Below are 27,631 nucleotides of genomic sequence, written 5' to 3'. Positions count from 1 at the left end.
ACTCTTGGACTTTGAGAGATGCATGTTGTAGATTGTGTGCTGGTTCCTAGGTTCGTTCACTAACATCATAGCCTTTCCAATGTACCAAGTACTGTAACATGCCATGCGAAACTCGAGAATCTAGGACTTTCTCGACCTCATATTCGTCATGTCCTTGAATCTCAACCGGAGGAGGTGGTTGTAGGGCTCTTCCTGGCATCTTAGATGTGTGACAAGGTTCTAGGACTGATACACATGAAAGACCGGATGGATTTTCATGCATGAGGGCAATCGGAGTCGATAGGTGACTGGATTGACTTGACGGATAATTTTAAACGGGCCAAGCCTTCGATAATCAAGCTTTTGACAGGGACGAGATGAACGCAGATCACGTCGGAGGAGCCACACTTTATCCCCTTCTTTGTATTTTGGATGCTCCATGCGATGGAGATCTGCACTTTCCTTATACTTGGATTGAGCTTCTTTGATATAAATTGTAAGTTCTTTGTGAATTGCAGATAATTGTTGTGTAAGATGAATAGCAGCTAGATTCTTGACTTGATTGTGTCTGTGGATATCCTGTTTGGGATGTTGACCATAATTAGCAAAGAATGGAGTGTGACGGGTAGAGGCATGAAAACTGTTATTATAGGAGAATTCTGCTAGCGGTAGGAGCTCGACCCAATTATTCTGGTGATAAATGATAGTACAGCGTAGATACTGTTCCAAAACTTGATTTACTATCTCTGTTTGTCCTTCACTTTGTGGGTGATTGGCTGAGGAGAGGTTGATTTGTACTCCGAGTAGCTTGAATAAGCTTTTCCAAAAGCTAGAGATGAATTGTGGGCCTCGATCAGAAACTGTCATTCGGTAATCCGTGATAACGATAGATATGCTGTAGAAAGAGTTTGGCCGTACCTTCGTTGGTGATGTTTTTAGTGGTTGGAATGAAGTGTGCCATTTTTGTAAACCGGTCCACGACTACTAAAATGGAGTCAAATCCTTGTGACAAGGGTAGCTCTACAATGAAATCCATGCAGATGGATGACCATGGTTTGGTTGGAATGGGCAAGGGATGGAGTAACCCATGAGGACGATGACGAGGAGCCTTTGATCTATTGCAAGTGTCATAAGTGCCTACATACTCCTTGACAAGCTTCCACATTTGAGGCCACCAAAAGTCACGGGAGAGAAGCTCAATTGTCTTATTAATCCCAAAATGCCCTGCTAATGGAAGATCATGCCGTTGTTGAAGTACCTCCAGGCGTGGTAGTCCTGGCGGAATATAGAGAAGACCCTTATAGTAAATTAGTCCATCAATTTCTTGAAAGTCCTCATTAACCTCTTGTCCTTGTAGTTATTGTCTGATATTCTGAGCAAGTGGGTCTTTTGGCAATTTGCGTCTTCACCTTAGAAAGAAAAGTAGAATCTTCAGGAGCTTGGCTCATGGTGGCGTTTAGCTGAAGCTGCTCAGGTTTCAAAATGACTGACTCTTGTTGATCAAATGTTGCGTCGCCTTCTCTAGGTGCAAGGTAGGATCTTCTTGATAAGGCATCTGGCTTAGCTTGTTGACGGCCAGGTCTATAAGAGATAAGAAAATCAAACCTTGATAGGATACCACTCCATCTGGCTTGGCGACGATTCAAGACGCGGGATGTCATGAAGTATTCCAAATTCTTGTGATCTGTATAGACAGTGATCTTATGAGGAGCTCCTTCAAGTAGGTGACGCCAAGTGTCGAAGGATTCGATGATTGCTAAGAGCTCTTTGTCATGGATTTCATAATTGATTTCTGTAGCTGAGAACTTGCGAGAATGAAAAGCTACTGGATGTACTCGACCATCCTCTCCTACTAGGGGATAGAATAGCGCCAAGGGCAAAATCTGAAGCGTGTGTTTCTAGGATGAAAGGCTTTGTAGGATCTGCGTGAATTAGAATGGGTGCGGTCGTGAAAGCTTGCTTGAGAGTCTGAAATGCTTTCGCGGCCTCTGAGACCCAAACAAACTTATTATGGCCTGTCAACCTTGTGAGTGCTGTAACCACCTTGGAGTATCCCTGTATAAAGATATGATAAAAATTTGCAAATCCGAGGAAACATTTGAGTCCCAAACAAACTTATTATGGCCTGTCAACCTTGTGAGTGCTGTAACCACCTTGGAGTATCCCTGTATAAAGATATGATAAAAAGTTTGGAAGTTCCACAAGAACCCTATAAAGCCTAGATTTATAGCTGCTTCTTGTAACACCTCTTTGACCGAGGTTTCCAAATGGCTTAGTTATTGTTTCAAAGCCATTTTACCTAGCGTAAATGAATTGTGGATAAACATGCTAAAGGAAGCAGAAGTACCTACCGATTCAAGTTGGATTTTAAATGATTCAGTAGGTGTGATTCCTATTTTAAAGTTTTTGAACTCTTCAAGAAGCCTCAAGGAGAAATCTTCTCCTTTATGTCTCCAAATTTTTGACTTTACAACGCTATACACGAAGCTAAATTTGGAGGACCTTAGATTTAGAGTCAAGTCTCTTATTTCAAAAGTTTTTGCGTACAAGCTTGAGAAGGATAGATACAAGGCATTGCTAGTAGAAAAGTCAGCCTTGAACTTTGACTTCTTATGGCTGAAAACTAAGAATGTAGATGTAGACAAAGGAAGAAAGAGATTCACCAGGATTGTAGATGACATTGACATCATATCTTGGTTAGATTTTCTTTTGGACAATTTATATATAACCATCGGCGACTCTCTTTTCAAGCAAACAATTGGTATCCCTATGGGTACCAATTGTGCTGTTTTTCTTGCTAATTTCTATCTTTTTACTTATGAGTTTGATTTTATGGAGCGTCTTGTCCTTGCTAACACTTGCCCAATATTTTTGCACAAGTTATGCAATGTAAGACGCTTTGTAGATGATCTTTTTGTCCCTGACGTTCCTTCTTTTCAAGATTTTATGTACTTGAATTTGAGTTCTTTAGGCGGAGGAATTTATCCCAAGGAGTTTTGTGAACTTAACTGCACCACAAATAGTGATTGTTGTGCCTTTTTAGACCTTAAGATTTTCCAGACTCCCTTGGGATTAGAAGTAGATATCTATGATAAGCGCCTTGAGCCAGAATATGCCAATCTAAAAATCATCCGTATGCCTCACATTTCTTCGAACATTTCTCTTTTAGCTAAGTACGGTGTCATTTTCTTTCAACTATTTAGATTTTCTCGTCTTTGTTCTAGTAAATCTACTTTTGTTGCTCAATCTTGCCATCTTATTTCTTTACTAGTTGAAAAAGGATACTCATTCAAAAGAATCATGAAAAACGTTCGTTCATTTTTGCATCGTAGTAAGTTTATTTTTAATGTTTCTTCCTTTGGAATGTTCAAGATAATCAGTAGTAAATTCGATAGAAGTGGGGAGCTAAAAAGCCCACTTATTGTTTGACTTAATAACACCTTATGTTGTTGTTTTGATCTTTAGCGCTTCTAGTATTTTTAATATAGCTTGACAAATGCTAGCCTTTATCATGGCTGAGTATGCCCATCACCTCCGGAGGGTGATAGAAACTCAGCTCGTTGGTTTTGTAGAGTACGTTCAAAGCATGAATGACCTCTATATAAACCTGCACCTGCTCTTGGGCACTGGCGACGTGAGTAGGGATGTCATAGCTATTGTCCAAGCTATGCATGATAAAGGTGATAATCTTATTCTTCCTGTTTGGATAAGCAGCGAAGTTGAGATCACAAATTGTCAAGTTTGGTTCTTTGCTCTTCGTAGGTTTGTAGTAGTATTCATTTTTCGATTTCGTATTTAGCTTACCTAAGGACTTAAGAATGTGTTTCGTTAGAAGAAGTTGTGTGAAGTTTGATTTCTAGGATTAAGTTTTTAAGATGTCTTATCCTTTTTTTTGCTTAAAGTTGAGTAATTGTTTTAAGCAAAATACGTTGCGTCAACTTATTTTACACATGCCTTTTTTAAAAACATTTTTAAGTTAATAATGTTTTGTTTTATCTAGTTTTGTTTCGTAGAAAACAAATTGATTTAGTTTGTTTGTTTTTGTTTTTCTTTTCTTTTCTTGTGTCCCTTGCTTTTATAGTTTTATGAGTGCTTTATTCCCTCTTAAAATTCGTGAGTTCAGACTATTCTGAACTTATGAAGGTATATATATAAACATTGAACATCTCTTACCGAGGTGGGTGTCTCCCAATCAAGGATGGTTTGAACCTTCTTTGGATCCATGGAGATTCCCTTTTCAGAAATTACATAACGAAGAAATTCCACCTTAGATTGATGAAAAGAGCACTTCTCCAACTTTGCATATAACCCTGATGCACGAAGCTTTTCAAGCACTAATCGTACATGGTGCTCATGCTCTTCTTGATCCTTGGAAAATATCAAGATATCATCTAAATATATTACCACAAAATACTCCAAATACTCCCAAAAGATATCGTTCATTAAATGTTGAAAAACAGCTGGGGCATTTGTGAGACCAAATGGCATGACGGTATATTCAAAGTGGCCATACCTTGTCCGAAAGGTTGTCTTCCATTCATCACCTTCTTTGATTCTGACTAGGTTGTAAGCACCACGAAGATCTATTTTTGTAAATATTCTTGCCTTGCCAAGGCGCTCAAGAAGCTCTGGGATCAAGGGAAGGGGATAGCGATTCTTGACGGTGATCTTGTTTAGGTCCCTATAATCCACGCACATCCGGAGAGTTCCGTCCTTTCTTTTTTACAAAGAGTATTGGAGCTCCTTCTGGGGACTTTGAATGCCGTATGAACCCCTTAGCAAGATTCTCATCAATATTTTTCCGTAATTCTACCAATTCATCTTGAGATAGCTTGTATATTGGGCCAAAAGGGGGTCAGGTTCCCTCCTGAAGCTCTATAGCACAATCATAGGGTCGATACTCCGGTAAGAGGTCTGCATTCTTCTTCTCAAAAACATCATTGTAATCTTGATATTGATGTGGCAATGCCTCCATGATTTTTGTTGTCGACGTGTCGGTTGGTGTTGCAAATATTAGGAAAGTTGGATACTTTTTGGCTACACGCACGAAGACCTTGGCTCCAAGATATATAGGCCTATTATGCCTTCCCTTCTTCTTTTGGACTTTTCGTGGTTCAATTATCCGAGCCCTCCAATCGATGTGAGGATTATGTTATTCAAGCCACCACGGTAGCCCAATAACAATTGGGCTGCTTGGGCTTTGTATAATATTGAATGCTATTCTAGAAACATGCTCCTGCAATGTTACTTCTATGGGGCGAGTTGCATACCTGACATCCCCTGAAGCGAGGGGACGACCATCAATGACTTCTACAGTTGCTGGATTAGACTTCTCCACAAGTGGTATGCCTTGTGCTTTTGCAAATTCTTTGTCCATGAAGCACGCCGTTGCGCCTGAATCTAGTAATGCTTCACAATCCATGTGCCTACCCGGCATATGGATCTTGACTGGTAGCATAAAACTTGAAGTGGAAACAGCGGGAAGAAAGAGACCTTTTTTTGTTGGTCTTTTGTCCAACCGGTCGGTCTCTATTGGGGTTGGACGTCCATGTTTTCTGAACACGTTGAGGCCATTGCACCATGAACCTTCATCCTTCTCTTCCTTGGACACTGTTGAACTATGTGCCCCTACTCTCCACAATACATACATAAGCCATTAATGGGTCTCTTTGCTTCTCTTGGGTTGAAAGAGGTTGAAACCATGCTGAATTAATTTGCATGGGCTCAATGCTTGATTGATGGCCCTGTTGAGGTGTGTAGCCATTATGTGTCACTTCTGTTTGGGGTCGCAATGGTGCCCCAAGACGCCTCTCTTGTCTCCTCTCAAATAGTCGATTATCACATTCTATTGCTTGAGAGATGAACTTGCTTAGTGTGTGAACCTTTGGCATAGTCAATAAAAGATCTTTTACGTATCCTTTAATCCCCACCAAAATCGGCTAATGAAATATTCCTCATGCCAAGTCAGATCACAAGTGAGCTGTTGAAATTCGGATGCAGGTCTTGATCCTTGGCGGAGATTTCTAAGTTTGGTTTCAGCAACCCTTGCTTTATCAGTATCCCCAAAGGTTGCAGAGAACTTCCGCACAAAAGATTCAAAGTCACGAAGAAGAGGAGATTCTTTTTCAAGTAAGGGAGCAAACCAAGAGAGAGCCGTACCCAAGAGGAGGGTCCCAATAAGGCCTACGTGAGGCATCATCTGGATAACGCTCTCGTTGCATTCGAATGAAGAGACGCACTTGTTGGAGAAAACCTCTAAACTTTGATCTAGTCCCATCAAATTTTTCAAACATGCTGACCTTTGGCTCCTTCTTATGTTGTTGAGGATAGCTAGATCTTGCAGCTTGTGCTTGATGTGTGCTTGTCTCTTGAAGCTCTTGAATTTGACGTTGAAAATTTTGCAATGCCGGTCCTAAGATTAGGGGTTGCCCTGCTTGAAGTTGAGCGTTACTCTCGCGAAGTTCTTGTAACTGAGCTTGGATGCCTTGCAATGCGTTGATGACACCTTCCATCGTCGGCTCCATGATGGCTTGAGAAGATTAAGAGATGGGAGTCTTGCCAAACTGTTATGAGAGCGTATATAGCTAAAAGAGAGCAAGAGGAGGCGCTCACAATGTACAAGAACTTGGACTTGATGATAAGCTTAATATTGATTATAAGACTTAATACTTTATTATGAGAGCTAGATACAAGACTTGGATTGTTAGGTGCAGCGGAATGAATGTTGTATTTTCTCAAGATTAGTGATCTTTATTGCTCAAGGTTCCTTTTAGTTCTTAGGGAAAGAGAGAGATTTTCGTCTTATGGAGAGTGCTATGATCACGAACAAAGTGAGTGGATATTGTTCGTGCAAATGAATGAGACTGAGAGAAGGAGAGAGAAGAGATACGACACCCGAGAGGTTGTAAAACCCTCCTCCGAAGGCTCCACTCTCGTTGGCGAGAGTGGTCTACTTTGATTGCACAAAGGTGTACAATGCGTATGCAATGGACTGATGCAACTTGGACTATGCTGACGACGACGACTTGATGGCTGAAATCTGTGGACTTTTATCTGCTGATTTTCATGGTCTTCTTGGTGGCTGAAAACGACTGTTTCTTGCTGTTTTCATGGCTGAAAATGACTGGTCTATTCGGGGGTCTTGCTGAGGATAAAAACGCTGATGTGGCTGGAAATGCTGCAGATCTGCAAGATAGAGCAGCGTTTTCAATGGGCTGCAATCCTGCTGTAAAAATGCTACAAATGCTGAGGTCCTGCTGTGGATGCCTAGCGTTAGTGAAGGCTGAAAAACGCTGATGGGGATCAGGTAAAAACGCCAAGTTCAGGTGAGTCGGTCGCGGGAAAACACGCCAAGGATGGGTGTGATCTGTTGGGGAACTAACGCCAAAAGGGGGACCTTCAATGGCGATGCTGTTGCTGTGAAACTGTGGGAGAAAACGCCAGGTATGGGGAGATGGTTGGCGCTAGGGGGTCATGAGGGGGGGGGGGGGGGGGGTACTGCTGAGAAGTTGCCCGTTGAGTGGGAAGCTCTTGCTGCCTCTTCTGCCAGAAAGTGCTAACTTGGGTTTGCTTATATATTAACTTAGCAAAATTGCCCTACCTACTTTTGTTGGAAAGTCACTTAAAAATAATAAGTGAAAATAACCAAAAATAGGAGAATAGGCTAAATGCACTGGAAAAATTCCCCTAACTGATGCTAATGGATTCTGATGGGAATTCCGATGATCATGCTGTGTGCAACCGGAGGATATGCATCTATGCTAAGTGATTGGGCATGTACGGTCTACGAATAGACTCACAAAAGTGCCAGATCATTGCTAATCTAGACTTGAGTGAACTGACGGGAACCCTGCTATGGTGTAGCTTGTCCACGGACACATAGGGTTGGGATGTGTCACGTGACATCCCCTCCTTTTCAAAGTGAGGTACTGGTACCGAACTGTATGGTGTCGAGGGAGATCGCCAACAGCATCCGGAATCCTGGAAGGGACTCTTCGCTGGCCCACTCTGCTGTGTGGGTCGTACGGTACTTGAACTTCATAAAGGTCTGCAACACTTGCTTCTTTGGGCCGCGCCGAAAGCGACTCAAAGTCTTCTGTGGCTCCTTTGATGCTTCAACTTTGTGTAGAATCCTTCGTGTAGAATCCTGCTTCTTTCGTCTGCAAGAATCTCCATGGCTGAAAATTCCTGAAACCATCTCCAACACAAAACCATGAACATACCCATTCCATGTAAAGTGAAGGAAAAAAATCTTGTCTTTGCTATAGACTGTGTATGCAATGTAGATGAACATAGAGACGGAGTGACAACCCGTTCATCAAACACATGCAAACAATGCGCTCGAATTTTTTCTGTTTGATCGAAATCAATCAATTGTGGCAAATCATAATGGAAATGCCCATGCTTGGTGCTCATACTTTCATGTGCTCTTTCGGAAACTGTGTCATGCCAAGGAAGAAACATAGAATGCGACTTCCTTACATACAAACTTTTCAGCTTTTCATGAACAATCCGCACACATTCGTGCTCATCCATGAGAGAAACGAGCTCAACATACAATATGTCATGTCTAGAAAAAGGAATCACATAACGAGGCTGACTAAAATACAGGAAACCGTCATGAATGAAACACTCGAACAATGCGTGCGTATCAATCATGCGAACACGCAATACTTCCTGTGAGGGTGCTTCTGACCAAGTCTCGAGAGCCAAGATCGCTTCTTCTTCTTGAATGATCGAATCGTCTTGTGGGGGCTCTTTGGACCTCGACTCAAAAGCCAAGACCGGATCTTCGTGATTGATCGAATCTACAACGAGGTTAGCTTCGCTAGGAAAAGCATCAACTAACACATCATCCTTATGAACAATCACATCATCTTCGAGCAAGTCCTCATGCTTCTCATAATCATGCAAATCTAGTGTGTCATGCTGTGGAGAAAAAGAGACTGAGAGAGTCTCCTTCTCTTGAATCCTTTCAACGTTGTCTTGCATATTAGCAATGAGAGATGGAGAAGGAGCAATGTCCATTCCATGAAAGACAGTAGGAGAATCATTGTCGGCATTGAGAGTTATAGTGTTAGCCGAAAATTTTATGAGAGCACATTATCACGAAACCATTTAATGCCTAATATCATATCACATCCTGAGAGAGGAGAAACAACAAATCTTCTAGTGAAGGCAGTTTGTTGAATTACAAACAACACATCAATGCATTTCTCGGTGATGAGAGCGTCCATACCAGGACGAAAGCCAGAGACCTCGATAGGAGATCTCGGACTAACTTCGAGGCGGGCTCTCTTAACGAGAGAGGAACTGATCACATCATGCATACTACCTGGGACAAACAATATGACAAAACGGTGCCCCGACGTACGACCATAACATTTAATGAGAGAATCATCAATGGGAGGGTCCTGAGAAACTTTGGGCACAATCATGTTATCATTCATTGCATTGACAGATGTAGTGGGTGTTGTGGGTTCTTTAGATTCATTCAATTCAAGCTTAGGACATGTTCGTTTTATGTGACCCTTAATGTGACAATGAAAACAACAACCTTCCTTAGAATAAGTGCTTTGTTCTTCCGACGTGATGTATCCTCCTACAATTCCTTGTGCTACCTTTTTATTTGGAGTAATCTTAGGTTTAGCAGTTGTGTTAGCCTTATCCTTAGATTCATTGGTAGAATTCTTTGATGAGATACTGTTGGAAGATTGGTTAGAAGAGTTATCATTCTTACCATTCTTACCGTTCTTACTATTCTGCGGGTTCTGAGAAGTCTGCGAAGTACTTGTGGAAGTCTTGTTCTACTTAGGCTTTCCCTCCTTGAGCTTCATCTCCTGTGCGAGAGCAATCGCTACCGCCTTGTTGAGATCGATTGGATCGAATACCTCGACATTGTACTTGATATACTCGTCCAATTCAAAGAGAAAAGCCTCTTTGCGCTCATCATCTGATATGCGTAATTGGGTATCTAATTGCAAAACACGATTAGAAAAAGACATAACCGGCATACCATTTTTCTTGAGAGCTCGCCAATCGTCTTTCAATCGTGCAAGGTATTGAGGTGGGATAAACCGTGCCTTGAGCTTGTCTTGGAAATCAACTCAACTAAAAGAGAGGGGCGTGAAATCGTCGGCTGCCTCTAGGTGCGCGGCTAGCTGTGCCTCTTGCCATGCGTGGTACCAATTGATGGCATCGCCGGCAAGGTACATAGTTGCCGTCAAAACTTTGCTCTTTCTTGTCTTCTTAGTTGTCGCAAAATAAGCATTAAATTGATGTAACCAAGAATGAATAACTGTAGCATCCATCTTACCGTCATACTTACTGAAAGTCAACTTTTCAGTAAGTATGACTGGATGGTTGGAACCCTCGTCGTGGCTTGCGCCACTTGACGAACTTCCACGATCTTTGGGTGGTTTGGTCTTCGAGGCTAGGATGTGGGAAATAAATTCTTGATGACGAATCTCCCTTTGAGCCTCTCGTTCATCACGCTCGCGTTCGAAAGCAAGTCGATTTTCTTCTTGTTTTACGGCAAGAGCAATGAGCTCACGTTCCTGAGCAAGTCGATTTTCTTCTTGTCTATCCATCATGGCCATCATCCGTGTGACCACTGCCTCCAGAGGGTTTGGTGCACTTGGTGGCGTAGATGGCGAAGGGGGAGGGTTGAAGAAATCATCTCAGGGTGGGGACGAGTCTTCGTCGCCTCTCTTATGCTCATCACCTGTATGCGAAGTATCCATTCCGCTTCGGGTGACGACCATGCACTATAATCTTGGGTTCTTAAGCTCCCGAGGAACTTGGGTTCTTGAGAGTCTTGAGGTTCTTGAGGTCCTTGATTCGTGAGAATCGTGGGTTCTTGAGGTTCTTGAGACTTGAGGGTCTTGGTTTCTTGGGGTTCTTGAGGTTTTCTTTCGCTTGCAAATCGCGTTGAGAAGGATCTTCTCTTCACCCGAGTTCTACCCTTTTCTGCGGGCGCACCCCTTGGCGGCCTTGCGCTCACACCAAGGTTTCTTTTTCCCACCTCACGTTGATTGGCCGGCCGCTAAGTGCACGGTCCGCTCTCAATGAGTGAAAAGAGACACAAGGGGAGGCTGGACAAGCCCTTCTTTCTTGGGATTCTTGTCACTCTTCAACAAAACACGATTAGGAATCGCCACGCCGAAGTAAACTTGGTTCGTGCGACCGCAACAAGCAAAAAAAATTCTTGTGGTTCTTTCCTTGAGTAATGCAGAACACTTCCAAAGCTCTGATACCAATGTTAGGTGCAACGGAATGAATGTTGTATTTTCTCAAGACTAGTGATCTTTATTGCTCAAGGTTCCTTTTAGTTCTTAGGGAAAGAGAGCTTTCCGTCTTATGGAGAGTGCTATGATCACGAACAAAGTGAGTGGATATTGTGCGTGCAAATGAATGAGACTGAGAGAAGGAGAGAGAAGAGATACGACACCCGAGAGGTTGTAAAACCCTCCTCCGAAGGCCCCACTCTCGTCGGCGAGAGTGGTCTACTTTGATTGCACAAAGGTGTACAATGCGTATGCAATGGACTGATGCAACTTGGACTATGCCGATGACGACGACGACGACTTGATGGCTGAAATCTGCGGACTTTTATTTGCTGAAAATGACTGTTTCTTGCTGTTTTGATGGCTGAAAATGACTGGTCTATTCGGGGGTCTTGCCGAGGATAAACACGCTAACGTGGCTGGCTGGAAATGCTGCAGATCTGCAAGATAGAGCAACGTTTTCAATGGGCTGCAATCCTGCTATAAAATCGCTACAAATGCTGAGGTTCTGCTGTGGATGCCTAGCGTTAGTGAAGGCTGAAAAACGCTGATGGGGATCAGCTAAAAACGCCAGGTTCAGGTGAGTCGGTCGCGTGAAAACACGCCAAGGATGGGGCTGATCTGCTAGGGAACTAACGCCAGAAGGGGGACCTTCAATGACGATGCTGTTGCTGTGAAACTGTGGGAGAAAATGCCAGGTATGGGGAGATGGTTGGCGCTAGGGGGTCATGAGGGGGGGGTAGTGTTGAGAAGTTGCTTGTTGAGCGGGAAGCTCCTGCTGCCTCTTCTGCCAGAAAGTACTAACTTGGGTTTGCTTATATATTAACTTAGCAAAATTGCCCTTCCTACTTTTGTTGGAAAGTCACTTCAAAATAATAAGTGAAAATAACCAAAAATAGGAAAATAGGCTAAATGCACTGGAAAATTTCCCTAACTGATGCTAATGGATTCTGATGGGAATTCCGATGATCATGCTGTGTGGAACCGGAGGATATGCATCTATGCTAAGTGATTGGGCATGCACGGTCTACGAATAGACTCACAAAAGTGCCAGATCATTGCTAATCTAGACTTGACTGAACTAACGGGAACCCTGCTATGGTGTAGCTTGTCCACGGACACATAGGGTTGGGATGTGTCACGTGACATGGATTACATGACTTGAGTACAAGACAAGGCTTGATTGCAAGGACAAGACTTGAACGTAAGAACTAGGAAAGGGATTTCCTCATAGGAGCCTCAGAACTGGTGTTGGCAAGACTGAGGGGCTTGTGGCCCAAGACCCCTATTTATACTAGTGCTTGAGGAGGTTAGAACTTTCTAGGTTCTTCTTGAGGAGGTTAGAATCTTCGAGAACCTTTGTGATTCTTCTTCAACTTTCTAGAGCTTTCCAGAAACTTCTAGATTCTTTCGAAATCTTCTCCAAGCTTCTAGAAACTTCTTGATTCTTCTAGTTCTTCTATAACCTTCTAGATCCTTCTTCAACTTTCTAGAGCTTTCCAGAAACTTCTAGATTCTTCCGGAATCTTCTCCAAGCTTATATAAACTTCTAGAATCTCCTTTATACTTTTAGAACCTTCTAGAATCTTCTAGATCCTTCTAGATTCTTCTAGAGCCTTCTAGTGATGTAGGCGATGACACAGGCGATGATGCAGGCCGATTGACTCTCAAGCATCCATGACAGACAGACTAGCGTATGTAGCTGATCTTTCGATAAGACTTCTCGAAGAGACGGATGAGGCTGCTACAGATGGAAGTTCAAAGTGAATTTGGTTTGAGTTTTGGAAGAAGGAGGGCGAGGAATGTGATGGCTCAGTACGTGCGTGATGGCTTTGCTCTTCTTTTGGTTTTCACAGCATCTTCACGTTCATCATCTTCCTCTTCCTCTTGGCTAGAAGACTCTGAGTCAGAGTCAGAAGCAGAGCCAGAGCCCGAGTCAGATGCTTTGTAATTCTCATCACTGTGATTAGTGGAGGACAGATCGGTGAGGCCATGGCTGGAGGTATCCACATTCTCTTCCTCTGCAGAACTTTGGGATGTTTCAGTTGGCCTCTGTTGAGACAAAGCTTTCTTCTTCCTAACTTGTTTGCTTGTAACAGCCATCGTGAAGTGTGCTTGAAAATTTCAAACCTTAATCTGGACGTATAAGTCTAGTGGTCTCTGTCCGTGTGGGAGAAAGGGAGGGTGCATCCAAGGAGTATTAGAATGGAGGCAGTGTATCCATGCTTAAGCCATGTGATTGAAACCATGATGTCATCTGCCCATACCAACATGCGGTGTCCCCTTCTAGCGCTAGCTATCAGGATGACTCAAGGGCTAGTTGAGCATATCTGTCTCTGGAAAGGTTCCATAAATTATGCATGAAGGAAACTGATCTAGTAAGGGCCTCAACTACGAGAGGGGGGACAACTAGCTCAACTTGAATAATCTCATGTGGCACTAAGGCCGTAGCCTGAATCATCCGAGAGATCATAGAGACTAGAGGCCTCTCCATACATCTCCATCCGTCAGTGCTACCAAATCTGCCCTGGTGGTCCACTGAGGGCCCCCAATTTCCAAATATGAACCCCATAGAGCATAGCTGAAGCCACTAGAGTGTCAAAAAGCCATAGCTTTGCTCGAGGTTCTTGAAACTGAACCTGCGAATACATCTTCTCCAAACCTCCCAAGGCTGCATAAGCTCTCGTCAATCTAGTCTCTCCTCAATGAAAACGCCGGTCCACTGAAGACTACCCTAAGATAGGTGTATGCATTTGTATACTCCACTTCTCCTGGCCATATGTAAAAGTAGGTGCTGACCTCTTGACCCACTGTGCTGTGGTGTTAAACACATAACCTTGGTTTTCCCCAAGTTAACAGACAATCCACTATCGTGGGCAAATGTGTACATAGCATCTAAATGACGTTGCATCCCCTCCGGGGAGTTGGAAATCAACACAATATCATCAGCATATAACAATGGTGGGATCCATGTCCTTGCCAATTGTGCTCCTCTATCACAGAGAGAGAGATAGAGATAGATTTTATTATCGTCCTCGGAGGTCAAATATGACCTATGGGACCAAAGTTACATGTGAAGTAGTATGTGTGTGGCTGCTGAGTGACTCTCGATGCTCCAAAATTGTGGTGATGAGAGTCGCAATGGAGAGCCCACATTGTGGTTGGGAGAGGAAAGTGTGTAGGTCTAAGTCATGGCTAAAATGTGAGGGAAGCAAGTTCGGATGTGACCAAAAGGTGAGCACTCTAGTAGTGTGTGGTACTCAAGACTCTCGATGAGCAGAATGTGCACAATCGATTTGACTCTTCTCCGTTGCCCCAATGCTCTATCTCACATCGAAAGGAGTGGAAGCTAAGCCGAATGGCTACGATAGTGCGTATTGCTGACAAGGGGATAGGCTCAAGCATGTAAGTGTGAGTACGGTTTCCCCTTTCAGCGAAGAACATGGTTTTGTAGTTGGGGGTAATATGAGTGCTGTAATGTATGAAGCGTGACCCATCGGATTCCTCCCAAGCCGTAATACATTGGCGTTGTAGAAAAGCTTCATTCACTTGCGAGTCAATTGAGGCATCATGTAGCAAGTGTAATGCGCCCATCTCCCTTGCATCCATCCTGTGCTCAAGATCTTGCTTTTATGCGTCTTTTGAACTTTTTGGCTTGATTTCCATGCAATTGTAGGAAGTCGATGTGAGGAGTTTTGACGCATCTTTATCATGTACTCCACAACCCTTTCCATGCCCATAACCTCAATTGAAAGAGATCCCGACTCAAGAAGTAGGAGCATATATGGTGTTTGCGTCTTAACTTGGAGAAAGCTTGTAAGAAAACGCTTTTGGACATTCTCAAACTCTTTCCAAGTAAACTTTGCGATACTCCCACCCCACACTTCAACTCCATAAAGAAGAACCGTTGTCACCAATGTGTCAAAAAGGTACTTCTTGAGAACCCAACACTTGATGTTTCCCTCATTACACATGTTCTCAAATGCATAGTATGCTCTCTTTCCCGCTTTCAAATGACGCATAGCACATTCATGCCAGTTGTGATTGGTCGGAACCTCAAGGCCAAGGTACTTAAAGCTGTCAACAACTTGAAGTGTCTCATTGTTGTACACTATGCATGGCTTCTCCTAATGGTTGGTTTTCACAAGCATAACCTTTGTTTTGGATTCATTCACAATCAGCCCACTAAGCAAGCAAAAGTTCTGAAGGATAACCATAAGCTTTTGTGCATCTTCTAAAGTGTGTGCTAGAAGCACTACATCATCGGCATACAACAAAAGCATGATTACTGCATTGCAAATAGTGACCTCTTCAATGCCTTCTTCTTGCATAAAGTCAAGTACCATTTTTTCAAATTGATCGATGCATAGACCAAAGAGAGTTGGTGACAATGGACATCCTTTCTTAATCCCAATAGTGCTTGTAAAACTTTATGAAATTCCTCTCCCCATGCGCAATTGACAGATCTCCTTCTCATAGATTCGAGAAACCGCAAGCATCAACTCACTTGGCACTTGGAGTTCTTCCATCATTCTCCACAAATTGTTACGTGGAATCATATCAAAAGCTTTCTTAAAGTTCACAAAACAACAATACAATTGCTTATCTTTCAACCGACTTTCCTTTATGAGAACACAAAGAGTGAGGAGATGATCAATGGTGTTATGGCGTCGAAGAAAACCCGCTTGTCCTTTTGCACTCTTGTCATTCTCTTCAGCCCAATCACTCAATTTCATCTCCATTATGCACCCAAACAACTTTGCCATAAGAGACCCAATCATTATAGTCTAGTAGTTGTTTACAATCTTTATGTCTCCTCCTTTATGCAAAGGCTTGACCCAATTCGTACTTCAATCATAAGGCATACCATGTTGAAGTGCAAGGTTGAACATATCACACATCCACTTATGTGTAAAATCTCTCGTCTATTTAATGATCTCCGGCTTATACCTTGAAGATCTCCCGCTTTGTGAGTGGCCAACTTTTCAAGCCCACCGCATACATCCTCAATAGTAAAAAAAGAGGGTATACATGGGAGTGAACCATAAAATGGCATTTTTTCAGCATTTGGTTGCTCATATAGTTGCCTACAATGTGTGTACATATCCACAAGACTCAAGTTACAAAAATTTTCAACCTGCTTGCCCCTCAAGTTTCTCCAAAATCTTCCACATGCACGTGCCTTTTTTTGGACTTGAAAAAATTGTTGCTTTACTTCCCATCTTCTTCTCTTCTTGTGAATCAATGCCTTGTATGTATGCAAAGAAATTGATAGTTGTCTTTCTCCATAGTTGCATTAAGCTTTATCAAGGACTTTGGAGCATCTTGACATTCTTTATCAAACCACCTTTGGCGTGATCTATCTTTGTTGATACCATGGACATTTTTTATGGCAAAGCATTCTTCGGCACAAGAACAATTAACTTTCTTGAAAGCTTGCATTTAGTTTCCAATGGTGCGTCATATTGAAGTTTTTTAAGAAAAGAAAGTAAAAAGCTAGGGGCAAACTATTAATTACAGAGGGTTATGCAATTATCGTTTCTTTAATTGTTTTGCATGTTGTCATGTACTCTAGTCTAGTTTCTTATCTTTATGTAGAGGCCAGCAAAGCACTAAGAAGTTTCTATGTCTGAAAATGCGTTGGACAAGAGTAATTGTTGCCTCACTAAAATATTCATGCTATCCACATTGTTCAGCAGATATCTTATGGGGATGTGGACTCGCACATTTTCAATGCTCTTTCCAAAAGATGACAGAAATTTAGGTGTGAAATGCATCCGGGCTAAGGTACCAGTTGTAACAAAGGCCAATACTTCCTTTTGTGTATCAGCAAGCATAATGGCGATCGATTTTTGCAATACTGGTTAAAGCAATTTGTTTGACTCTGTGTTTCCCATGGTAACGTGCAGGTTCCACAACAAACAAATTTTTCAGATTGTGGTCTATTTATGCTGCATTATGTGGAGATTTTTTTAAAAGCTTTCGAAAGTTTGTCTTCCAAAATTCAAGTAAGTAGTCTGCATTTTCCATGTACATACCTATCTTCTCGCGACTTACAAATATACTCACAGGTACTTGCTTTCCAAGAATTCAGAAATTTACCTTTGAAAACAGACTGTTATTGTCGTAGTGCTTGATTGTTGTTCACAAGGACGATTTACTGACATTCACAATTGCATGTGTTTACGTACTTTGGATCTTGATAGGATCTTCAAAGAAGTAATAAATTGACTTCTAAATTTTGATGATAAGAATTATAAGTGGGTAAGAAATGATGCAATACACATGAAGGCATATCTTTTAAGAATACAGATATTCAAACATGAATACACAGTGAGCTTGAATGTAGCCTCGACTGTCAAGAATACAAAAATTCAAAGTGGACAGACATCTCATATGTCTGAAGGATAGCCATGTGCATTAACACATGCAAGTTTCTCATTAGCTTTCAATAATGAGCACTTAAATTATTTTTTTAAAAGAGAAAGATCCTTCCATTACTTAATAAAGCTGCCCATAGGGCTACAAACCACCTCTACTTTTTTTTCTGAGAAAAAGATCCTTCTATGACTTAATAAAACTGCCCATAGGGCTACAACCACCTCTACTAGAGAGGGCTACATCAACCATAAGGGGAGACTCTCCCAATAAAAAAACATCATATGTACAATAAGGGCTAAATCAAGAGATGGGAGGAGGGAAAAGCCACACATGTGTACGGTAGTGCCATCTGAGCTCACCCCGGACCATGGTGAAGAAAGGCCCAGGGCGCCAATGTTGAAGGAACTCCGCTGTGCGCTCCCGCATGCGGTCGTAGCTGCCCTGAAGTCTCTCGGACTATCCCCTAAGGTATGGATCAACTCCAACCAAAAATCTCTAACAGTCTCCGCTGGTGGCACAAGGCGAGCCTCGAAGATGCGGAAGTAGCGGGCCCGCAAAATGAACCACAGTGTCAGGCCACAGACAAGCTCCCAACACACCTATCTCTCACTGCACCACTCCTGTGGGGTAAGCTCTGTAGCAGGCTGGAGTGTAGGTCGACCCCCCTGTATCACTATCATCGTGCCGTGGAGGATAGCTCAAATTGTAGTGCAGGGCCCGTGAGAATGGACCAAGCAGCTGCCCCCCAAGTGTACTGTCGTGTTGTGGAAAGAGCTGGCATCAGCCGAAGGACCCGAAGCCAAACCTGCTGTGCCATAGGGCAGGCCCACAAACAATGACGCTGACTCTCCAAAGGATGGTCACAAGCTGCGCATGCTACCGAAAGGCCACTATGTACTAGTGAGTGTAGCGCAGATAGTGTGTCGTGCTCTCTATAGTTGGTGCTCCTCAGTGCAATGTGCGTGACAATCTCACTCAAAACAGACTGAAAACAAAGAAACAATAGACAACAACTGAGCTCACAGAGACACAACAGCGGCAGACCACAATATATGAGTCGACTATCTCAAAGAACTGATACAGACTCTGGCGTGGCAGCACACTTAGCTCCAGCCCAGGACTCACAGGTACAATGGGGTGTCGAGGCTCAGATGTGCAGGGATGGTGAAGACGTGCTGTGTATAGACTCACTACTCCTAACGACGATGCTGGACCATAGAGCTAGAAGATGATCCGATGACCCAACCTACTACTCATATGTACAACCATAAAGAGCCACCAACGGCTCATAAATGTCAGCCATCTAGATCTATCCCAAACCGAGTGGTGGTCACCTAGCCACGTTGCCCACTAGACCACCGTCCGTATCCCTGTTGCCACGTCACTGTCCAGCCAAGAGAGTCCGTCTTGTGTGAACCAGCCTAGACCAACTGTACTAACTGTGTGTCTTGTGAAAGTGACATTGTAGCCTGCTACAGGTCGCCTGCCACAAGACCGCTCACCATCTCGATGAGAAAAACAACTGAAATTGCTAATCGACCGCAAAGAAACCACTACTGCACATCACTGTCATTATAAAAAATTGCCCAGTCACCCAAGAGAAAGATTAGTCGCCACACCACCCGAAGCATCAGTCTCTGAAGGTGGAGCTATCAAATCAATGGTGGGGCCCTGCTGTATGTGAGCTCTCCTGTCCGTAACTGGGCCCCCTGGGAAGGGACCAGCCACCTGTTGCTGGGCAGATGGTAGCACCTGTCCTGTAGTGTACTGAGGACGTCGAGTAACACAGCCATGGCGATGTGCTCCAGCAATACCGTCGCAGCAAGTAACGTTCTGCATTTGAGGCAATGGTGACTATTGAAACCTCTGAGGATACTGTTGTTGATTGTAGTACTGAACTGGAGTCTATGGGTAAAGTCCCATAAATTGCTGAGAAGGACCCGTTGCTGCATTCTGCACTGGTGTACTTGCTCCAGTCCATCCATACCCCATACCCATCATCGTAGGCTGGGTTGCCCTATTTTCATGTAAGAGCAATTCTCTAAATCCTTGTACCTGATTTTGAAGGTCACTAATCACTTGAGACTTTAACTTCAAGGCCTGTTGGAGTGCGAAAACAGTAGCATCCCGATCGGCGATGGTGCTCTCAGCAACTCGGAGAGATCCCTCCATCGCTGCGTAAGTAGCTGCGTGATGCTGGTGTGTAGCTACTAACTGCTCTGCTCCAAGCTCAATGGTGGCAACGGCTTGCTTGGACTCCTGCAGTATATCCTCAGATAGGCGAAAAAGTGATGTCGAGTCCGACACTGTGGAAGGTCCTGTAACAGTGTTAGGCGGAAGAGGGTTGGCAAGTGGTACTGCTGGTGGCACTGGGGTGGCAAGTGGCACTGCTCGTGGTGGTGGAGTGGGAGCATGCCTCTCTGGCGGAGTAGAGACGGTGGGAGTGGTTGCAGTAGAACTAGGCATAGGAGAAGAAGCAACTCCCACTGGGGCTTGGGAGCTAGTCACCGTGGTAGGAGTAAAAATAGCAGCAGTAGAGAGAGGAACACACACTGTACAAGCCATAGCTGTGACATGCATAGTGTGATCTGTAGCGCTTGAACTTACCATCGAACCAGTAGCGTGAGTATGCGAGGAACGTCGAACAAGTTGCTTCACTCGAAGCTGCTGGCTTTCCGAAACTGGAAGTGATATTAAAGATTCTACTGTGTCCTTCACTACCTTTGCCCTCTTTTTCTTAGGCTTCCCAGGTAGATCCATTATCTGTTCAATATCTTTCCCTTTTGCCTTAGAGCTTTTACGCCGCATATCCGCATCCACATCCACATCCATGAGACTAACAGGTATGTTAATGACCCAGGCCAACATGGGAGCTGTAAAGCATTGAAAGCTAGATTGCACAGATTGCACCTGAGCTCTGAATCGTTTTGCCCGTGACTGTAAAGAGGTAAATAGAATTTGATGAAACCCACAGGGGATGGTGTGGATGAGGCAGTATAGGCACTTCGCAGTACGAGAATATAGTAGGTACGTCATATCTGCCCTTGCTTACTTTAACAGCTCTGACGAAAAAGTAGTACTTGAAAATGGCCCAGAGCTTTTTATTTTTTGCATAGTCAGCATGACTAGTACTAAGTAGCTCTTTGCATGCCTCAACGGTCGCATCTTTCAAAAGTTCTGAATAGGTTCTCGTAGCCGGTTTTACTGCAAGAAAGGTTGTCATCCCCAAAGCGTGACCAATGCGTGTAGCAGTCAGTGGGTGCCCTCTTACTTTGGGAAAAAACTTGAGAACCTCATGCACCATATCCATGGGAACATCAGAAGGCAGATCAGCCTCTGGTAATGCTGACAGACCTAACGTATGTAGCTGATCTTTTGATAAAACTTCTTGAAGAGACGGATGAAGCTGCTGCAGATGGAAGTTCAAAGTGAATTTGGTTTGAGTTTTGGAAGAAGGAGGCCGAGGAATTTGATGGCTCAGCACCTGCGTGATTGCCTCCTTCTGTTTCTTTTTCGCATCATCTTCCTGTTCATCATCTTCTTGTTGGCTAGAAGATCCGAGTTCGAGTCAGAGGCAGAGCCGGAGTCAGACGCTTTGTAACTCGCATCACAGTGATCAGTGGAGGACAGATCGATGAGGCCATGGCTGGAAGTTTCCACATCTTCTTCTTCTATAGAACTTCTGGATGTTTCAAAGGGTCTCTGGCGAGACTTCCTAGCCTTCTTGCTGGTCCTCGCCATAGTGGATGGTTCTTGGCCTCTGCTTGAACTCGTTGCTGTGTTCCTCAAGCACGTGCAAAACTGAAAAGGGCCTAGCAGAACTCGTTGCTGTGTTCCTCAAGCATGTGCAAAACTGAAAAGGACGTGGTTGAAAATTGTGAAAGCACTTGTTCTTCTTTGAAATTGGCTTGGTTGAAAATCGTGGAAAGCTGCAACACGATGGGATAGCCTGTAGGAGGGGCGAGGGGATGGGGTTAGGGTTGGGGCGATAGCAGAGAGGACGAGGGTAGCCGCTAGGGGGATTAGGGTCGGGACGACAAGTATTAGATAGGAGGCGAGATTGGAAAATTGGATAGGGGCGAGTGGGAGATTCCAGGTAGGGCCAAGGGAATTAGAGGGCAGGGGCTGGTGGATTGGTGACGGTTGAGAAAATTAGAGGGTAGGGGCGAGGAATTAGAGTGGAGGGCGAGGGGGAATTTTGATAGGTAGGGGCGAGGGGGATTGGTGAGGGGCTAGGGGAAGGTGGTTAGGGGCGAGGGGAGGTGGTCAGGGTGATGGGTAATGTTGGGTAGGGGTGAGGGGGAAATTGCTGGTGAGGGGCGAGGGAAATTTTAGAGGGTAGGGGCGAATAGGTTTAGGGTAGGGGCGAGGGATTTGTGGTGAGAGGCGAGGGGGAGAGGTTGGGTAGGGCGAGGGGATTAGAGGGTGGGACGAGGGGATTGGTGAGTAGGGGCGAGGGGGTAATTAGAGGGTAGGGGCGAGGGGGGGTTTTTTAGAGGGTGGGGGCGAGTGAGTATAGGGTAGGGGCGAGGGGGGTTTTTTAGAGGGTAGGGGCGAGGGGGATTTTAGGGGTAGGGCGAGGGGATTAGTTGGGTAGGGCGAGGGGGGGTTTTTTAGTGGGTAGGGGCGAGAGGGGGTTTAGAGGGTAGGGGCGAGGGGCGAGGGAGAATTAGTGAGTACGGGCGAGCGAGAAATTAGATGGAATTGGAGGGTAGGGTGATTAGAAGAAAAGTAAGGAAGATATATAGTGCACCAGAGAGATAGGAGAGAATTGAAGTTGTAATGTGAAGGAGAGAAAGGAGAAAGGGAGATAACAGAAGTTGTAAAGTGCTGTGAGCATAAAAATTTGCATGCTTCCTATAACTAGGATCTGGCAATCAGAAAGGCTAGAGCAACCATTCCTAGCATCTAGCAAACTTTAATGTAAGTGTACGAGCGAGGGGAAGAGCAATGAACTAGTAAGGTAGCAGTGAAGCTACAAAAGAGGTCGCACCAGAAAGGCAAGGAACTAGATATGTGTGTGTGTGAGAGCTTACCACAAGAGAGAGGGGAAGGGAGATACAGTAGAGCAGGTTTGAACATGTTAGAAATAATACCAAAATCAAAGAACTATCGACGAGAGCTGAAACTGGGACCTTCAACAAATCCATGAGGAGAGAGAGGCAGTAGAAACAAACAGAGCAATAACGTTGGATCGTAGCAGGACTCCGAAAAGCCCAATTCTATCAATGAGAGGAGAGCAGAATTGATGCAGTCAGTCAAATGAGGAGAATTTTAAAGATAACACCGATTACAACTGAGATGCGACTGACATGAGGAAGACTTGAGAATAGGGAAAAGGGAAAGCCGTACAGAGCTGAGGACGTGACAATCATAAGGTTTTTTTTTATAGAAAAAGATCCTTCTATTAGTTAATGAAGACTGCCCGTAGGGCTACAACCACCTCTGCAAGAGAGAGCTACAACAAACATGATGGGGAGACTCTCCCAATGAAAGAACAACATATATACAATGAGGCTAAATCAAGGGATGGGAGGAGGGAAGAGCCACACAGGTGGTCGGTAGTGCCATCTGAGCACACCCTAGACAATGGTGTAGAAAGGCCCAGGGCGCCAGAGCGCAGATAGTGTGTCGTGCTCTCTACAGTGGGTGCTCCTCAGTGCAATGTGCGTGACAATCTCACTCAAAACAGACTGAAAACAATTGAACAATAGACAACAACTGAGCAAACCACAACATATGACTCGACTATCTCAAAGAACTGATACAGACTCTGGCGTGGCAACATACTCAACTCCAGCCCAGGACTCACAGGTACAATGGGGTGTGGAGGCTCAGATGTGCTGTGTATAGACTCACTAATCCTAACGACGACGCTGGGCCATAGAACTAGAAAATGATTCGATGACCCAACCTACGACTCATATGTACAACCATAAAGAGCCACCAACGGCTCATAAGTGTCAGCCATCTAGATCCATCCCAAACTGAGTGGTGGTGACCTAGCCACGTTGCCCACTAGACCACCATCCATATCCCTGCTTCCACGTCACTGTCCAGCCAAGAGAGTCCGTCTAGTGTGAACCAGCCTAGACCAACTGTACTAATTGTGTGTCCTGTGAAAGTGACACTGTAGCCTGCTACAGCGAGTTCCCCACTGTTGTAGCTCTATGTGCAACTAGCCACTAGAACAGAGTGACTTGCGGTGGTTTTTTGGTGTCCCACAAGCTCGCCCAAAAGACTAACAAGAACTCGGTTGTGAGACCCTCCTCTTGCCAATGAGGTGTTGTAGCAGGACGAGCCTCTCTCCGTGCTGCCAGTATGTGACGTCCTAGTTGATCAGTGTACTGAAAGAAAGGGACCCCTAGGTGGTCGGCTGGGGAGAAAGGGTCCCTCCAAAACCACTCTCGAAGATCCCATTGCACTCGTGCCAGTGGACAGCTCTCCCAAGCCCAAAGCCTCCAGTGGCCTGTCTCAAGTCCTCCCGCAGATGCCCACTACTTGGATCCTTTGAAAACAACACTTTGCAACCTGTGGAGCCTCTACTGAGACTCTGTGTAGTCAACCCTTGCCCTCTATCTCGAAGAACATGGAGGGTACAGTCTCTGACCAAGTTGGAACTGGGATGAGGATCTCCAGTCGCGTGAAGGCCCCCATCCATCGAGGAGTTGCTGTCTCTAGAGGTGTGAGCCACTCAGCTGGTATTGCCTCTGTGATGTCCTGACACATGCTCTGCATGCCTCTCATATCCTGTAGCTGGATGCTCTGTAACTCCTCTGGCAAACTTGAGAACTGAAGCCAGTCGCCTAGAGTGCGTGTTGGACCCTCAGCCATGGGACCCCAAGAAACGTGAGGCCTACTACCAACCAAGTGGCCTCTCTAAGTGCGGAGCGACCATGGGGTTCTAAACAAGAGTACCAGTTATTTGTTGTAGCGAATTGCATGGTACAAGGTTTTGTTTTCTAGATATATGCTAAGTCAGAAGAGTTTTTGGTTATGCGTTCAATAAGATTACATGGCTGGGTTCCAATTGACTTCTTTGGACAATTGATGAAGTATCTTGACATCTTTTAAGTTGGTTCTGCTACCAGAACTTGAAGTAAAGGAATTGACGGCCATTCCGTGAGCTTGACAGGGTTTCCTAAAACGAGCTTGATGGTCAAGCTGTGTGCATCATTAACTGGAGCACTCGAGTCTGGTAGGGTTCACTAAACAGGTTTTCCATAGTTGAATGCTTTGGAGATGGTGCAAATATGGTTCAAAGATTTCTGTTGGGTAGCTACCGAATGATTAAGCTAGAACATTGATGATAGGGTATAAGCCTTATATTATTTTTCATATGTTTACCAATACGTGAGTCTGATGATGAAAAAGAGCTTAAGGTACCTATAGCAGATGTAGAGTGAAGTGCAGGCCGCACTGACCGGAGGCTGTGCAGGTTCAAAGGGGGTGGATGTCGTGCAGCTCCGCTCCCATGCTAAGAAAGATACCAGAAAAATGCACGTCAAGCTTATTTGAAGCTTACCTGATTAATGATGAGAGTTCAGGGCTTGGTAACAAGCTATTTTTAAGGTTAATGTATGCCTGATGCGGCTTTAAAGGCCAACAGATGTCTTAATGATGCTAAAAAGGAGTATGGTTGAAGTGAGCATAGATGGGAGATTATGGTTTAGAATTGTAGTGCTTGAAGTGCTCTACTGGCTTGTCTTTACGGCTCGTCATGGAGCTATGGTAAAAAAGTTATGGCAGTTTGAAGTCGAGATGTTTGCAGATTCGTACCGGATTAGGCAGCTGTTGATGAAGGTCAAAGTTGATATGAATGCATGGGCCCGCAGTGCTCACTTTGTGGAGTGATTCAGTCTTTTCAAATTAGCGATCGGAGTTCCGGGTTCCAAGATATTGGCCGTTAAAGATTCACCGGGGGCCGGTTCCATACCAGTTTGGTCCGCTCGGCCGGAGTGCCATCTGGGAATTTTTGACTTCGACCAAGTTCCGGAACGTCATCTCTTGCAGTGCATTGAAAGAGGGGTATGCTGATGGATCAGTGCTCGACACTATCGGGGTCGAGATGTATACATTTAATGATTTGATTGAACGTATATATGAAATAATGGATATTGGAACAATATACTAGAAGAACAACAGTATATAGGCTCGCAGTTGCTGCCCGCACCCCCCCTCGCCATCGCTGCCCCCCCCCCCCCCCCCCCCCCCCCCCCCCGAGGTAACTCTCCCCCCTGTGCGCAACCCACCTGCCCGTCCCCTGCGCGCTCTACCCTGCTTGCTGCCTGTCACCCGTCACCTGCCCCTCTCGTTGCCCACTACACTGCCCATCGCTTGCCCCTCCCGCTGCCCACTGCATTGCCCGCTGCCCGTCGCCAACCCCGCCCGCTTCCTGTCCGCTGTCCGCCCATCCCCCGCCGCTTCCCTGTCCGCCCGCTAGCCTAGCCTGTCGTGCTTGTCAGGCCTCGCCAGCACCTTCGGCGTGCTTGGTCCAATGGGAGCTTCCCCCTTCGTCGACGTTTCTCCACCTCTTCTCCACAGCAACACACAGATGGAGGCTCAAGCTCTGCCACAGAGGAACTCCAGTGAAGTCCCCTTGCCCAACCCCGCTGAGCCCACGATTCAACTTGCTCTTTCACCGACAGAGCAAGCGAGCCTAGCCGCAGAGGTGGAACGCCTGCAGGCGACCTCCGTCATCCGCAAGATTCTCGGCACCAGACCCAATAGAGGAGAGCTGCGTGATCTCTTCCAGGCCCCGCCTTCTCGCAAAGGTGGGCAAGATCTTGGACGTTCAGTTCCTCGGATACGGCTACTATTAGATAGAGTTTGAGACCTCCGAGATGGCGTCCAAGGTCATCGCGATGAGCCCTTTGACCATCCGAGCAATTCGAGCCTACTTTCGACAGTGGAGACATGGTTTTGACCTAGCTTCAGATGTTCTGCTAGAGGAGGCAGACCTCCCCATCTCCGTCTGCTTTCCTGGTTTGAGGAGGGAGTACTTACCACTTTTGTCCAGGATAGGCTCAGCGATTGGGACTGTCTTGGAGACACCTCACACGGCAGCCTCAATAGCTGCCAAGGCGGCTGGCATTCCCTCATTACGTGTTCTGGTTAGGGACACCCACACTCTCCCCAAGGTCATCCTACTTCCTCGGGTGAGTGGGGGTTGGTTCAGAGAGAGCGTGGAGTAGGGCCTCCCAAATCAGTGTTTCATTTGTCGACAGATGGGCCATCTTGCGAAGGCCTGTCCACGGAGGGGGCCCCGACCCACACCACAAGCTCAGGCCCAGCCAGCAAGGGCTGGCCAGCAGCAACAGGCAAATTCACCGAGTACGCGGGCAGAGCCACCCTCCGAGCCTGGGGCTCAAGCGGAGGACGGCTGGCAGTAGGTTCGTGGTCGACGTCGATAGGGGCCACCGCGCCAGCCTGGCACTCAGAGTGGTCCTTAGGGTCCTGCCCAGCCACCCGAGAAAGCCACTGTCTTTCTACAGTTGATTAGTGCGCCAAATGCACAACAAAAGGTCTCAAGAGCCTGCTCACACTTGTGAAGGTTGGCCTCCTGGCCATCCAAGTACAAGACCGAGTCGTCTGCAAACTCAGCGTCCAGTAGCTCATCTCCCCGAATTGGGAGCGCTAAGCCACGTAAACCAACCTGTTGTGAAACCAAAAACCTGCTCATCGCCTCAGCATAGAATAGAAAGAGGAAGGGGGCAAGAGGGCAGCCATGTCTGACCGAACGTGTGAGCATGAAATGATCACCTCTACCTCTTGACAAAAGTACCTGACTGTGTGCCCGTTTGTACAAAGCTGACACCCCTCTGATCCAAGCATTTGAGGAGCCCATCCTGCGTAGAGTGCCCTCTAAAAAGTCCCAGTCAACTCTATCGAAGGCCTTCTCAAAATCGAGAAGAAGAATCACTAGATCCTCACCACGGAGTCGCGCGAGGGTAGAAGCCTCCCAAAAAGTAAAGATGTTGTCAAGG

The 27,631-nt window shown here is 45.2% G+C and overlaps 1 protein-coding gene across 1 annotated transcript in view; it reads left to right on the top strand.

The window, feature by feature from the left end:
* Window positions 1-27,631, top strand: part of LOC147453277 (uncharacterized) — a 48,792-nt gene that overhangs the window by 6,953 nt on the left and 14,208 nt on the right. The window contains exons 4-5 of the mRNA XM_086518703.1: window positions 16,961-17,051; window positions 17,174-17,272. Of these exons, the coding sequence (XP_086374829.1) occupies window positions 16,961-17,051; window positions 17,174-17,272 (190 nt within the window). The remainder of the gene's footprint in view (window positions 1-16,960; window positions 17,052-17,173; window positions 17,273-27,631) is intronic.

Source organism: Adiantum capillus-veneris, chromosome 8, assembly GCF_014529385.1.
Source record: "Adiantum capillus-veneris isolate H3 chromosome 8, ASM1452938v2, whole genome shotgun sequence".
Lineage (NCBI taxonomy): Eukaryota > Viridiplantae > Streptophyta > Polypodiopsida > Polypodiales > Pteridaceae > Adiantum > Adiantum capillus-veneris.
This window is presented reverse-complemented; position numbering and strand designations above follow the sequence as displayed.